At 45.8% G+C, this 16,095-nt stretch overlaps 1 protein-coding gene across 8 annotated transcripts; it reads right to left on the bottom strand.

Moving 5' to 3' along the window:
• Nucleotides 1-483: 483 nt before the first annotated feature.
• Nucleotides 484-6,260, bottom strand: FIGNL1 (fidgetin like 1). Of its 8 annotated transcripts, none has more exons than XM_089917931.1 (3): nucleotides 6,200-6,260; nucleotides 5,340-5,435; nucleotides 484-4,924 (listed from the first exon to the last, which is right to left on the bottom strand). In XM_089917931.1, the coding sequence occupies exon 3, from the start codon at nucleotides 3,256-3,258 to the stop codon at nucleotides 1,225-1,227; it is 2,034 nt and encodes a 677-aa protein (XP_089774057.1). In that variant the 5' UTR covers nucleotides 3,259-4,924; nucleotides 5,340-5,435; nucleotides 6,200-6,260; the 3' UTR covers nucleotides 484-1,224. The 8 variants fall into 8 exon arrangements, with proteins under 8 accessions (XP_089774057.1, XP_089774063.1, XP_089774062.1 ...); XM_089917937.1 differs by lacking the exon at nucleotides 5,340-5,435 and having other exon boundaries at nucleotides 484-3,268; nucleotides 4,344-4,379; nucleotides 6,200-6,240; XM_089917936.1 differs by lacking the exon at nucleotides 6,200-6,260 and having other exon boundaries at nucleotides 484-3,268; nucleotides 4,344-4,379; nucleotides 5,340-5,968.
• Nucleotides 6,261-16,095: the final 9,835 nt, after the last annotated feature.

Genomic DNA, 16,095 nt, shown 5'->3' with positions numbered 1-16,095 from the left:
TAGGAATTCTACACAAGTACCACTGTTCCAGAAGACAATTTAGAACACATGCCAAAAGCATTAAAAATTGTTAATCCAAGAATTTTACTCAAGAAATGTATGTTTTTTAAAAAGATAACTAAGGCATTTAACATATTTTATTTACTATATACAAAAGGTGAACCTAAGGAACTGCCCTGAATGCTGACTAAATTATAGGCCCCCTCATATCACGGAATCCCAGGCACTCACGTACGGGAAGATGCAGAAGTACGTCAATGTGGAAGAGGATGATGAGGGGCTTTAAAGAAAACAGCTGCAAACGAAAAGGCGTAGCACAACCCCACTCCTGTATAAAACATCTGGAAGAAGTGATGCTGAAATGTTAACACTGTGTTCCGCAAAGTGGCAGGGTAACTGACTTTTATTTTCTTCCTTTTGTTCACCTCTATTTTCCAATGTTTCTACATAGAACATGCACTATTTGGAAAACAAAACAGTCCGTTTTTAAAACCTGAAAACATTTATTTTTGAAAGAGACCAACCCTACAGGTTGTAAAGTAGTGCCAAATAAAATACTACTTTCAAACATCACCCACCCCCTGGAGAAACACAACATTCTTCCCCTTTCAGTTCTGTGGACCTGTCTCTGATGTTAGATTACCCTTTGCTATTTCTGAACATGTTCTGATTAATTAGTCTTGGGAAGGAAAGACAACCATAAGCAGTTACAAGCCAGAACAAAGTAAAAACTGGCACTTTCACTTCAGCTTTGGTTGAGATTTTAAATCTATTAAACAACACTAAGCAACGCTCGGTTTCAAATGCAAACCACTATACTAGCCAATACTAAGAATTATGTGATCCTCAGAAGAAACTTTCTTCAATAAAAGATACATGTAAGTCAGATACATCCTCATATACAAATCAGATTTTAAGTTTCAATTTGAGTTCACTGTTCATCCTATACATCTTGAAAAGACCTCTTAGGAACAAAACAGAAAAAGTACATTCCCATTTCGCATGAATAGGCTTACGTATCAGGTGGTGACTGGAAGGAAAATTGAGCTTATATTAACATAGTCTAAGTCAATCAATTGTAAAAGTTGAGCTATTGTTATTCTATTTTATTTGAGGTACAGAATTCAGAATATACATTTGATGCACACGTAATCAATTTCCTATGCTAAAAAAATGGGAAGACTGGGCTACAAAAATGCCATCTTTTAATTTCAAGCGTCCCATTTACTTTCCACAACCAAAAGTCCTGTTCCAGCTTTCATAAAGCTCTAAGTCTTCTGGAGACACACTAGGTCGCACAGTTCTGAAGGCATCTTCAAAGTCACTGTAAGCTATTGGTCGAACTTGATCCGGCGTTACCGTGGCAATGTCCGCAGCCTGTAAACTGCGAATAGGACCCAGAGACGCCTCCCTGCAGAGCTGTGTCATGTCAGCCCCCGAGAACCCACCAGAGTGCTGCACCACCAGGTCGACCTCCTCCTCAGTGAGGCAGCAGTGCTCCTCGGACATCAGATTAATGACTATCTGTTTCCTGGCTGAAGCCTCTGGGAGGGGAATATACAGCCTTTTCACCAACCTTCTCCGGGCAGCTTCGTCAATCTCCTGTGGCCGATTGGTTGCTCCTACCACTAGAATACGATCTTCAGAAGATGTGGCTGCTCCATCCAACTGAACTAGAAATTCGGTTTTTATCCTTCTAGAAGATTCATGCTCACCATCTCCCCGCTGAGATAATAGGGAATCAATTTCATCAATAAATATCACAGCTGGTTGCTGACATCGTGCAACAGCAAACAATGCACGGACCATTTTCTCTCCCTCGCCCACCCACTTAGAAGTCAAGGAGGAAGCAGAGATACTAAAGAATGTTGCCCCAGACTGACTAGCGATGCACTTGCCAATCAGAGTTTTACCAGTCCCAGGAGGACCAAAGAGCAGAATTCCTTTAGGGGGTCCTCGTAAGCCAGTGAAGATGTCTGGCCGCATCATGGGCCACACAACTATCTCCTTTATTGTGGTTTTGGCAAATTCCACTCCTGCAATATCTTCCCAATTTACTGGCGGTCCCTGGTCCATAATCTCATTCATAATAAGTTCAATCATTTTGGGCTCCAAGTTCTTCAGACGCTCATCCACGGGATGTGCTGGGTCTGCAGCTCCTGCGCCATGAGGCTTATACTGTGTCCCCCCGCCCTGACCTCCCCCATCTTGCTTAGGTACAGGGGGAACAAACTTTCCAAATATCCCTCGGGATCTACTAGCTCCCAGAGACTTTTTGACACTACCATGTGAAGACCCTGACGCACGCTGGGGCTGGTGGTACTTTTTCTGCTGATCTACCCATAGCTGTTCTTTTGCAGTTTTAAAAGTAGGCAGGCTGCTCACCTCTCTTTGGCCATTATCTTCTGTTTTACTAAAAGCCTTATTCATTACTGGAGTGGAAAGTGCATCAATGGTGCCAGAACCATAAAAAGCTTTCATTTCCCGTGGATTTTCAAAGCCAGAAGGAAAACAAGACTGATTAGATGAGAACACACTTAGTCCTATGTTGGCTTTCGGGAAGTTGTAATTTTCCTTTTTGACATTTCCAAATAATGGTGTGGCATGGAATTTTGCAGTGGCTGACTCACCGAAAGGTCCTGAGACTGTAGGACACGTCTTAGTGGTGTCAGTGACCAGAGGTGGCTGGGCATTCTGAGGGCACTTCAAAGAAGGACTGCCCTCTGGGAAGTCTTTGGTCCTATCGGCACCATGGGCTGAGTTCGTTAATGGGTCACTCTCCCCAGAACCACCACAAACACTAAATTTAGGAAGATCAAAGACAGCGGCCACTCTGTGGATGACTACTGGCTCATCAGCAGGTGCCAACAGAGAGTCTCTGGATTGCCTGCCAGCGTGCATCATCTCCTGCACGTTACTCATTCTGAACACGTTATTTATTGACAATCCAGACTTCCACTTGTCACTGTCAGTTTGCCGAGATCTTGCTAGAGTTAAAATGTTTTCTGCATAGTTATTCAAGCCAGTTTCAAAACTGTCAGAATCAATAACTGCAGAATATTTCTCTGCATATGTTCTGAACAGTCTGGCAGCACAGACCTGGGAGATCTCAGAGTTTGCCCACGCGTACTGAATGCGGAGAATCTGTGCTCGGTACGCGTCTGCCTTCTCTCCTGATGGACACGTGCCAGACGTAATTGCAAAGTAATTCTTCTGCCATTCACTCAAGTGTACAGACCTGGAGCTAGAGACCTGCATTTTAGAGGTTCTATAACAGACGACAAAGATGAAAAAGATTCAGTATCCAGAAGGAAACAAAGACATAATACTTTAAAGATACTTTTAAAATCTCTGCCTATCTGAAGGAAGGTACACTGGACTTTTCATTTACAAGGTAAATTTATAAGGAAAGACCGTTTATAGGGGAACATCTAGTTAACCATAGCTTTCAGGCATTCAAGATATAAAAGATTAAAGACTTGACTTAATAATGCTCTAGGGACTTCCCTGGTGGTGCAGTGGTTAAGAACCTGCCTGCCAATGCAGGGGAAACGGGTTCAATCCCTGGTCCGGGAAGATCCCACATGCCATGGAGCAACTAAGCCCGTGTGCCACAACTACTGAACCTGTGCTCTAGAGCTGCGCGCCACAACTACTGAGCCCGGGTGCTGCAACTACTGAAGCCTGTGCACCTAGAGCCCATGCTCTGTAATAAGAGAAGCCACCACAACGAGAAGCCCGCGCACCGCAACGAAGAGCAGCCCCTGCTCGCCGCAACTAGAGAAAGCCTGTGCGCAGCAACGAAGACCCAATGCAGCCAAAAAAATAATAATAATAATGCTCTATTATGGGTTAAACTGTTTTAGTTATATAATAATTTTCCCTGTGATTAGGGAAAGGTTTAGATGGAGAGGATTTAAGATTAATCAGCAGGACTTCCCTGGTGGCGCAGTGGTTGAGAGTCTGCCTGCCAATGCAGGGGACACGGGTTCAAGCCCTGGTCTGGGAAGATCCCACATGCCACGGAGCAGCTAGGCCCGGGAGCCACAATTACTGAGCCTGCGCGTCTGGGGCCTGTGTTCCGCAACAAGAGAGGCCACGATAGTGAGAGGCCCGCACACTGCGATGAAGAGTGGCCCCCACTTGCCGCAACGAGAGAAAGCCCTCGCACAGAAACGAAGACCCAACACAGCCATAAATTAATTAATTAATTAATTAAATTAAAAAAAAAATTACTCAGCAAACGAAAGGCAACATGGAAGAACAAGGGATCTAGAGACAAGCAAAGCAAAACAAACCAAGCCAAGCTCCGTTCCCTAGGAAAATTAGACGAATGATCTCACGCAAGCCTCTTCACATCACTGGGCCTTCAGTTTTACCTGTAAAATGAGAGAAGTCATTATGAGAATCCAGTCAAATAATGAACACGAAAATACCTAAAAACTACTATTATAATCTCTACTGCACAAATGTAGAAACTGAGGCAGACAGAGTTCAAAAGCTTGGTTGAGGTCACACAGCCAGTGAGCAATGGTGCCAAAATTCGCACACGAGCAGTTTCACTGCATTTAGTGTGCACTTCACCAAATAAATGCCCCTTCATACTGCCACCAAAGGTCACTGCAGCATGGATCACAAATACAAACAACAGTATTTAGTCATATACTAAATGTTTTCAAGGATTTATAAATGAGCACTTAAAACAGGATGCCTCAGAATCTCTCACAATTTCCCAATTTCACAAGAAGCAGTAAAAAGTGAAGCTGTCGTGATAAATGAAATAGGAGAACAAGTGTGTTATTGAAGTGGTTTATTTTAGATTTTCTTCCTCAGGTTACTTTTATAAGCCTCCTTACATTAAGTTAAAATGATTTTAACAGGACTGCAGATGGATGTATCATGTTGACAGATGGGTAGAGTTTACCTGCCAATCCAGAAGAAAAATTTGTAAGAAAACTATGAAGCTTCCTAAGGGTACTGAAGTCAAGTAAAAACCAAGAACTCGTGTACGCTAAAATGTACCTTCCAAATTACCTATAAATATAGCTTAATAATCAGCAGCTCTTTTGGTGCAAGACCCATGCTCAATACAGCTCTGTTTCTCCCATAAACCCTACAAAGAATCTGTCACATTGTAGGTAGGTGTTCATAAACCTTTGTAATTATTTTTGAAAAAATAAACTTAAGGCCTAGTGAGATCCTAATTTGCTTAAAGCCATAAAGTCAAAACTAGAACTGACATCTCCTGACAAACAATTCATCCTTCTTTCCACTATTCCATTTTACCATATTTTAATCTTTTATGCAACAGCTGAAATGAGAAATTGCAAATGAGGTACCTTGGAAACCATTTATCACCAACTTTCCTGTTACTGTGAACATCCTGTTCCTCTCCACGACTTCATCCCATTTTATCATCCGCAAAACTGGGATTCCTACAAAGGCTCAGACAGAGTTCTAGTCACTGTTCCCTAAATACCCTGCTCTTTCCTTTCCACCCTCTCCTATTTGCTCAACATTCACCTCCCAAGTCTTACTTCGTCCTTCCAGCGCATTCACCCAAAAACTATGGACACAGGTAACCAAGGACGTGTTGGCCACGCCCGTCAGCGGCACTGCCGGGTCCCAAGTACCACTTCCTAGGTCTGTATCACTAAAGTTACTCGGCGGCAGCGATGCACGAGCTACATGCCCATCTTCTGGGGTTTTCCCTGCCTGTTGTAGGACGTGGCGTTCGTCCAGACAGTACATGCTCCCCGCCACACCGACTGTCTCCCCGCACCCGGAGCGGGGCGCCCCCGGGGACAGCAGTCACCGCGCTGACAGGGCTGGGGACCCTGCGGCGCTCACGGGGCGGGACGGCCCACCGCCCGCCGGCCGGAACCCCGGGCGCAGCCCCTCCCCTCAGGCCTAGCTCCCGGCCCAGGGCTCGCCCGGCCGCCCCTCGCGGAGCCTCCGCGAACGCGGCGCCCGCCCGCCGGGACGCCCCTCCCCATAGGCCGCCTCCGAACCCGACGCCGCCGGGAGCGCGCCAGCCGCGAGAACACATTCCCGGGCCGGTCTGCCCGTTCGCCCGCCAGCGAAGCCCCTCAGCCCTCCGGCCCCGCGCCCCTCCCGGGCCTCAGCCCCCCTCGCCGCCCCCCTGCAAACACCAGCCCGCCGCCCCCCCAAGGCCCCCCCAGCGCTCCCCACTGCCCACCAATTTGCGACTTCCGAAAAGCGCGCGGAGCGCGTGCGCCTGCGCGCTGCTGCCGGCTCGGCCCCGCTGTGCGTACGTGCGTGCATTCATACGTCTGTACGAGCGTGAGCGTGCGGCGGGGCGGGGGAGCGCGGCGGGGCGTGAACGCACGGTGGGCGGGGCGCGAGCGCACGGTGGGCGGGGCGCCGGGGAGAGGCAGCGCTGCTCCCCCGGGAGGGGTCCAAGCCCCAGGCTCGTCCCCCGCCAGGCTCGTCCCCCGCCAGGCTCGTCCCCCGCCAGGCTCGTCCCCTACCAGGCTCGTCCCCCCCCAGGCACGCCCCAGGTACGCCCCCGAGGCTCCGCGGCCGAGCGCCCCTACAGGCGCGTACGTAGGTGCGCGCTTGCCCCTCGGGAGGGGCTCCTCCCCCCTCACACATTTTTAGACCAAATCGGGGAATTGGAATCTGCATCTCGGTGCCGGAGCGTCCCTTTCCTCCCTGCTGCCCTGGGGACACGATCCTAGAAGACCGGGAAGCGCGCCCTTTTCCCAGCGGACTGTGTCCTGGGGCAGGACGAGGAACGGAATAGCCCTCACAGCGGCCTACGGGTCGTTTGTGTCACCGCGTCACCTGGGAAATGTGGAGGTTTGATGGCGTGACCTGAGGGGGTCCCGAAGGACCGTCTTCCCACCTTGTCACCCTGCCGTCTTCCTCCCCGGCTGGTCGCCTCCGTGTCCCAAGGGCTCCCCCAACAACCCAGGGAACCAGCTCACACAACCCTGTTTAAAGCGAGAAGGAGGGGCCGGACTGGGGAAGAACCTTTCCCCTGGGAAAAGGAGGAGCCATTCCTCGGAAAGCCCCAGTGCCTTCTCCTCTCCTTGGCTCCCGGGTCCTGTGGGTACCCCTTACCCGGAAAGTGAGTGGCACCGGGCATGGAGAAAATGACTGTACAGGAGCAATTAACAGCACATGACATTGAAATGCAAGACCTAAGAAGTGTGAGGCAAAACATTTAAGACCTTTCTTTTAAGATTTTAAAAAATGGGCACAAACTAAACAAAAGGGAATGATTGGACAATACCTTTTTAAAAATAGACAAGGGAAAATGACAGCTTACAATTCATCTCTTGGCTTAGATAGTAATAAAAGACTTTTTTATTCTAATTCTTCATAATTTATTAACTAATTTGCTAATTATTATAATTACCCAGAATAAAAATAAAAGAAAATGAAAACCATTATTATCTCAAGACCAGTTCAGTTGTATGCTTGCTAGCTATTTTTATTTATTTATTTATTGCGGTACGCGGGCCTCTCACTGTTGTGGCCTCTCCCGTTGCGGAGCACAGGCTTCGGACGCGCAGGCTCAGCGGCCATGGCTCACGGGTCCAGCCTCTCCGCAGCATATGGGATCTTCCCGGACCGGGGCACGAACCCGTGTCCCCTGCATCGGCAGGCGGACTCTTAAACCACTGCGCCACCAGGGAAACCCACTAGCTATTTTTTTTTACTTGTATGTTTAGAAATCACCATATAAATAATCTTTGGGTAATTAGCAATTTTTGGTTTTTTTATCACCAAAATTTTAGTGATAGCATTTTGGAGAATTCATGTAGACCACCGTCTTATCCTCCTAAGAGTACTGTTCACATACTGAAGTACATTTATTGTTGCCGGTATTAAAATTTTTCCAACAAGTGACACTAGCGTTGCCACTTTACTTTTGTGTGTTTGATAGAAAAGCATTTCCCAATCCGGCAGTTTTTTCTTCCTGCGTAGCTGGCAAAATCTAACTCAATTCCGTACCCTCTCTGAACGTCAACCTCCTCCTCATCTATAAAACAGGAATAAGCATCTCTAACTCAGGATGCTATCGTAAGAGTTATGATTAATATGAGATCTAATGATTAAATTATCAAAGCAGGAGCTGGCACATTGCAGACATTCAACAGAAGCTGTGATGCTATATTTATTGCTACTATTAATGCTATTTGGGGGCTCCAAACCCTTAAGCCATAGCAAGACTTTTTCTTCTTTTACAAACGGGATATTTTAGAATAATGTTATAATACTTTAGCATAATTTGTAGGAGTTTAGCACTTGAGCTATGCAGGTCTTAAACTTTCCTTCTGAGACCATAGGTTGTTTTGTTCTGTTTTCTCCTGGGGAGAAATTTTTGAACCTGCAAGGGAAGAAGTTTTCACTTACAGCAAACAGAGCGCCAGTTCTTGGCGCAAGGGATTCTGGGAGCTGGCTGCTCATTTCCATATTCATGAATATTATAAACATGGTCTCCAACAAATGCCAATGCACACTTCAGTGATCTCATTTGTTTTTGAGCGGAGGGAGACTATGACCCTAAATAATGTGCATCCCCGTGTACAAGGAGAGTCACTTTAATTTTAAAAGAGGTGTGTTTGTAGGTCCAAGGAGGTGGATCGGCTAGAGGGGATGTGGAAGCAGACAGGACAAGAGTAAATTCCTTCTTGGTGGGACTCCTGAGTGTGGCTAGACTCTGACTGATGTCCAGCGTTAAGGAAGAAGGCAGAATGAGGATGGAGGACCGAGGTGATGGGTTCCTGCCTCCATCGGAGGAGTAAGGGGTGTGTGGACCTGGAGTGACTGAGATGTGCAATGCCAGCAAAAGGTTTTCCCTGACTGCACTGAATGACCCGCGAGGGCTCTGATGGGCTCCCTGGCATCACCATCATAAACAGAGCTGGTGAGTGGGGAGATGGGCCTCCCCTGAAATGGGGCGGGCAGAGCCGGGAAGGAACCATCTGCTTCGGTTGTTTTCCTCCAGAGCGTCACTGCCAACCTGAGTCCATACTTCTGGTGCTTCCGGTTTGATACCATATGTTGTGAGTTGAATCGTATCCCCCCAAAAGACATGTCCACGTCCTACCCTCCAGTACCTGTAAATGTCACCTTGCTTGGAAACAGGGTCTGTACAGATGTCATCGAGTTAACACGAGGTTATACGGGATTGAGATGAACTCTAATCCAGTGTGACTGATGTTTTTATAAAGAAGAAGAGTAGAGACACAGAGAGAAGACAACCGAGTGAAAACAGAGGCAGAGGTGGAAATTATGCAGCCACAAGTCAGGCAACGTCTGGGGTGCCAGAGGCTGGAATAGGGAAAGAGGGATCCTCCCTGGAGGCATTGGAGGGAGCATGGCCCAGCTGACACCTTCACTTCCGGATCCTGGCTTCCAGAACTCTGAGAGAGTAAATTTCTGTTCCTTTTAGCAGCCCTAGGAAACGAACACAATGTATTGCTATGGCAGAGGGGTGGTGGAGTCAGCTTTCCAGAGTTCAAATCCTGGCTCCACTACTCATGATCTAATTCCAAGGGCCGCTGGGAGGATAAATGGACTTGACATCTGAAGGGCATTCAGACCAGAGCCTGGCCCCCGGAAACACCATCCAAGTGTCAGGCATTGTTATCGCAGGGCGAGCCCTTTGCTCAACACGGGTTGCCCAGATTAGAGCTTGTCACTGAAAAATAACCTATGCTGATGGTGGTGTTTCTGCTTTGTAATTTAGCCAGATTCTCTTATTTTCATAGACTGTTGGAATCTCAGATACAGAAGAGAGCTTAATGGTCATGTACTGTAGGTTTCAGTCCCTTGGAGATGTTTCCTGCACCATTTCTCAACCATTGACTTTCCTGTCACCAATGAACACTCACAGTGGTGGAGAATTTACTGCCCTGTAAGAAAACACATTCTGCTTGACGACTGGCTGATTTCCATGTTGGAAAAATCTGTCTCCCTCTGTACCACTTGCTCTTTGGAGGAACAAAGTCCCTTCAAGTCAGAGTGAGTGTAAAATTTGAAGACAGCTACCAAGTAAGGCCTCTCTGTGTCTTTCCCAGCAGACATCCTGCATTTTAACCCTCCTCATGTGACTTGGTTCCTCTGTGACACCCGGGGATATTGCCATCACTTACCTGTGGCGGGGTCTGGATTTGACTTCAACCTTCTGGACGTTTTGGGATCCATCCAATTTGCATCTCTGCCTGTATCACACTCAACTTTCTCTGAAGTGGTAGTTCCAAATTTATCCAGTTTATGCAAGCAAATTACTCTCACTGCTTTCTTATTAATTTTTTCTATTACTTATTACAAGTATAGGTGATGGCAAATGACACAGAGATACTGAAGAAATAGATTTCAATATCAAATTCAGTAAAAAAAAAAAAAGCAAAAAAAGATTTGATATTTAGGGATTTACATGATTCAGAGAAGCAAGAAAACAATCCTTAGCTCAAAAAGTCAACGGGCAATTTCCATTCCTTTCCTCAAAAACAGGCTTTCTGAAGAAAAGATCAGCAATATTTGTTGCTAATTTGCTGAGTCTGTTGGACTCACAGGTTAAGGGGCATAGGTGTGAAGTCGATGGATGATTGATACCCGCTTCCTCTGGGGTCTTCCTCTGTTTCCCCTGTGATGATCAGGGGGCCACCCAGTGACAAACTGCCTCTCCTTTTTAAAATTTATTATTTTTTAATTGAATTCGTATTTTATATTGGGGTATAGTTGATGTACAATGTTGTGTCACTTTCAGGTCTACAACACAGTGATTCAGTTATGTTAAGTTATATTCTTTTTCAGATTCTTTTCCCATATAGGTTATTACAGAGCATTGAATAGAGTTCCCTGTGCTATACCATTGGTGCTTGTTGGTTATCTACTTTATCTATAGTAGTGGGTGTGTGTTAATCCCAAATTCGTAATTTATCCTCCCCCCACCCCCACTTTTACCCTTTGTTAACCACAAGTTTGTTTTGGAAGTCTGTGAGTCTGTTTCTGTTTTGTAAATAAGTCCATTTGTATCATCTTTCTAGATTCCACATATGTGATATCACACGATGTTTGTCTTTTTCTGTCTGACTTACTTCACTCGGTATGGTGATCTCTAGGTCCATCCATCTTGCAGCAAATGGCATTATATCATTCCTTTTTATGGCTGAGTAATATTCCTGCTTCTCCGTTTTATCTGGGCTGTTCTACAGATTCCTCTTGTGACTGGCGTGGAGTCAGCCGCATGCCAGTCTCTGGTTTCAGGAAGTTTGGCTGTTTGCTGCATATCAGGGAGGAGGCATATGATTCCAGGAGATCCCTTAGGTCTGATACTATAAGAACTATGTATTTGGTCTGTGTCCCGGTTTCTGACACAGAGCTCCTAAATCCCTTGGGATCTGTGGGTAACAGGAACCTCTTTTGTTCTAAGGAGGCTACTCTTGGCAGGTCCCTAGAGAGGGTAAGGATGGAGGCGGTCACCATGGTGAGAGGGTTGGAACATTTAGCCCCATCCCAGCCCCAACCTCGGAGCAGGGGAGAGGGGCCAGAGACTGAGTGAATCACAATGGCCAATGATTTGATCAACCAGTGATTTACGGGAAGCCCTATAAACATGCCTAATCGACAGGGTTTGGAGCACAGGTTGGTGAGCACATCAGGCTGCTTGGAGACTCTGCCCTCTGGGAGGGCATGGGAGCTCCGCACCCCTCCCCCTGCCCTGCCCTATGCCTCTCTTCTCTCTGGCTGTTCCTGAGTTGTATCCTTCATAATAAACTGGTAAACGTAAGCAAAGTGACTTCCTGAGTTCTGTGATCTGTTCTGGCCAATTGTAGACCCTGATGAGGGCATGATGGGAACCCCCAGTCTATAGCGGGTCAGTCAGGAGTACAGGGGGTCCCGGGCTTGTGGTGAGGTGAGAGTGTCTTGTGGGACCAAGACTTTAACCTGTGCAGTATGACACTCACTCCAGGCAGGTGCTGTCAGACAGATGGAGAAGTGATGTTAGAAAAGACTCCATGTTTTTGGTGCCAGGAGGGAAAACCCTTTCATCTGGTGTCAGAAGTGTCATAAGTAAAAACTGTTTTCCTGGTATCAAGAGGTTAGTTGTGTCCAGATTGATCTGGCATTTTCCCAGCACTAACTGGAGGTGCCCATTATCGGGAGATGCTATCTGATTCCAGTACCAGTGGTGGTCTGTGTGCTACACAGTGACACTAGATTGAATATAGGTTTAGATGAAGATGCTGTACAGATGGATTAGGCTGTGTAATCCAGACCTTCAAACACTTCCCCCCATTGGGCTATTTGGGGATTGTCTGGTTAGGGTCAAGGTCCAGGACTCTACCCTGGGAGGTGAAGGCGGGCTTCTCCCAGGAGGAAGTGAATGTCCTCACTACCGGTTATCCTGAGAAAAGGCTCATCCGGGAGCAGACAGCACACTTGACAGCAGAGGGGGATGGGGAAGGGTGCCGCATTCCAGTCCTCATGCGGACAAGTCACTAGACCTCTTGATGTCTCAGCTTCCTCATCGATAAAATGGGAATAATAGTTGAGGACCTTAAAATAAGTATTAAATAAGTTAATATTACAAATATTTACAACGGTGCCTGGCATAGAGCACATGGCAGGAGGATGTGTGTTAAATAAACTGGGGGGAAGTATGTCCTCCTGTTTCTAGGCTGGGTGGTTTGGGGTCTGATCGCTATGTTATGGAGATGCCTAGAGAGGTCTGGAGGTGGGGTGAATTGTCATGAATTACCTAGAACTGAGCCAGAAGTCGGGCAAGCTTCTATCCCTGCTGGGTCTACACCTGAGCTGATGTCTGAGAATCCCCGATGAAGTAATCCAGCCCGTTCAGAGGGGGGCTCTTCATCATTCAACTAGCTTCCTGCCCCCTGTCTGTGCACGTCTCCCAGCAGCAAACCTACTGTCATCTGCCTCCTGGTCTCCTGACTCGAACTAAATCTCAGTCATCGCAAAGTGCATTTGTGGATGGGCTGGGTGGAGCTGCTCCCAAAAGGCTGAGGGCTGCATGGGTGACTCTGTGACCCCATCTGGGGGCCCTGCAGCAATCTCAACTCAAGAGCACTCAGGTGCAGACAACCTCACTGTAAAATGCAGGCACCTCAGCCCCGACGCAGTGGCCTGATCACTCGGCCTCCTACAGCTCCTAAAATGGTGGCCCCAGTGGGTCCCAGTGGCCCGTCCCACATCCCCGCACCGTGCTGGAGGTCAGGTCTGCTCCACTGATGGGTAGAGAACAAACCACCTGACCAAATGAGATGGGGACCACGTGGCATCTGACATATTTCCAGATTTCCGAAAACCAGATGTACATTACGTCACAGAGATAACAGAGGTCTTTGAAATTCACATATCCATATTAATAATCCAAGGACGCATTCTGAGAGTGTTTTTGATAATTCTATAGTTTCCAAATGACAAGAACTAGTCTTGGGATTAAAATACACGTTTCTAAGAACAAAAATGATTTCAAATAAAGATTGGTTATTTGGATTAAAAACTGCATTTTCTTGGTATTTGTGTGTAAAGAGCATCTTCAGGTGTTCATTAGTGATGGTACCACAGGGCAGGTAGACTGAGCAGATGAAGAAACCAAGGCTCCAGAAGCCTTTCCCATCACACCAGCAGAACTTGGTCTCTGGCTATGTCTTGGTTCTGAATTCATTTCTTTAGAAGTTGGAGTCATCTCCAAATAAAACTTGTGTGTTGTTATTGCATCAAGAGGAGTGCCTGACATATACTAGGCACTCCATAAACATTTGCTGACTAAATGAATACCGTTTAAAAATATCCAAGAATGCCGCTCAATTTGCTACAATGTAGAACAGGAAGCTTACCAGACACAATTGCCGTTACACTTCACGTTGTTTATTAAGCATTAAGTCACATGACAGAACAATTTAAAGACCATGGATATAATGTCAAGTCCCATAATTATAGATCGCCCCGGAAAATATTTCAATAAGGCTTGACCACCACTGACAACTTCAGGGGCACAGAAACTGATGATTTTATAACCAACAAAGTCACAGCCAGATAATGAATAAAAGCTATATCCACTGGGGTTAACTTATAGCACATATGTCTTCATTGATGAGAGGCTGAACAGGTGTAATCACGAGGTTCTTTCTGGATAACTTCGGAGAAAGAAGCATGGGCCACATTCAGACTTGGTTCCATGGAGCTGGGATGATACATCTTTTCCTCTCATTCCAGTATTCAGATCACTTCAGGGTTTGATCTCTACAGGGAAGAAAAAAAAAAGAACATGAATATATGGCTGTATTCAAAAAAATGCAAAAATCATTTCTGCCACTGAGATCAGCAAACACTACAAATAAGGCTTTCTTCCCCCGGGAGAGGCTTTTACCAGTACAACACGGATTACATGCAATAAACATTTGGAAGACTTAGCACTGTACATAACACAAAATAAAACGAAAGTTAAGTTAAATACTTTTAATTGTTTACTGAGCTCTTAATGTGTGCTTATGTCTCTTTTAGGCACTGTATAATGTGCTGCTAGAAGAGGACAGGCTGCTAAATGAGAGAACAGCTTAGACTGTGTCCAGAGGACGTGAAGAGAAAGCGTTTGTCACTGCATTCATCAAAGCTGTAGCAGTGGTTACTGCGACCATCTCCATCTCCATCAGACTCTTATTCATCTTTATTTCCCCCAGATTTTGCACAGTTCCTGGCAGAATGGATGCTTGTTGGCTAAATGATTGAATAGATTAGTTTGATCATGCTGTAATAAAGTAATATATATATATAATAGGTTATATATCACATTAAAAAGTGATTTTTAAAGGATTCAACTGACTGGAGGATTGAGTCAGGCTACTGTGGGTAAACTTGGCCAAAATACTCATTATCATCTTTTTCGTTTTCTCCGAGCGTGTACCTTTAACAATGAAGCAAATAACACCTAATTTTAAAATACTAAATAAAATAGTGTAATTGCACACACACACACACAAAATGTAAAAATTAGAACTTTGTATACTCCTCATTTGAACACAGAGAAGGAGTATACTCTTTCTCCAACTGTACAATGGAAAAGAGTTTGAACTGGAAGAAATGAGTTTTTATTGCCAATCTGGCTTCTCCATGATACATTTTATTAATGTCAACTAGAATCTTGGTCCAATTTCCTACCTTTTGTCAAATAGAAATAGTTCCTTCTTTCTCTCAGAACTGTGACCACTGGATTTGATATAGCCTTACATAAGCACAGGTAAAACCAAGGTATTAAGATTTTCATCACTCTGGTCATTAATCTGACCAAAACAATATACACGCATGGTGATTTACTATCGTATCCTACATTTTTAAAAAATTAAATCCTTTCGTTTTTAGCTTTGCAATTCATAGCAAGTATAATGACTCCACAGTAATTGTGACTTCTGTTGGAAACGTGCCTCTGTTTCTGATCATTTTTCTGAGCTACAGTCTCTTTCTGTGTTGTTTGGAGCATATGGGAATAAGATATGACGAGATACACAAACATAGGGCTGCAGAAATGTTCCTCTGGAGCGTTTGCCTGATGCAATTTTGTTTTGAATATATCTTATTCCCCTCCCCCCCCACACACACACACCCACCACACACACTCATGCTTATTGCAGAGGAGTGGAATAATCTGGAACTATGGGCCTCTACCCAACACCTTTCAGAGATGATCAAGCTATAACTGTGGCATTGCTCTGGGAAGGGTGGCCCCTCAGCTTACGAGCATCCGACCTTTAGGAAAGGGCTTTGCCGAGCCAGGAGGAGGACCTGGTGTTTCAGGACATGTCCTGACAGAGGAGGTGGGTCTCTGACCTCACAGGTCAGAAGCCTGGATGGACCTCTCACATAAATGTAACAGTATTTAGCTTTTGATTTTTTTGAGCACTATAGTATCTCAGATATTCGCAGTTAAAATTAAGAGCCCAGAAGATCAAGTTGTATGCAGTCAGTAGACTAATCCCATTGCACACTGAAGTTCTGCATCCCCCGTGGGTGATGACAGATGGGCAGTGAGCAGGAAGAGAGAGAAAGAGAAGCAGAAGCTCCCACCACCTGCCTCCTCCAAGTGGGGCGAAA

The sequence above is a fragment of the Delphinapterus leucas genome, chromosome 9 (genome assembly GCF_059928025.1).
Source record: "Delphinapterus leucas isolate spDelLeu-1000000601 "Yukka" chromosome 9, BTC_Dleu_Yukka2, whole genome shotgun sequence".
Lineage (NCBI taxonomy): Eukaryota > Metazoa > Chordata > Mammalia > Artiodactyla > Monodontidae > Delphinapterus > Delphinapterus leucas.
The sequence above is the reverse complement of the archived record's forward strand: the minus strand, read 5'-3'. Positions and strand labels throughout refer to the sequence as shown.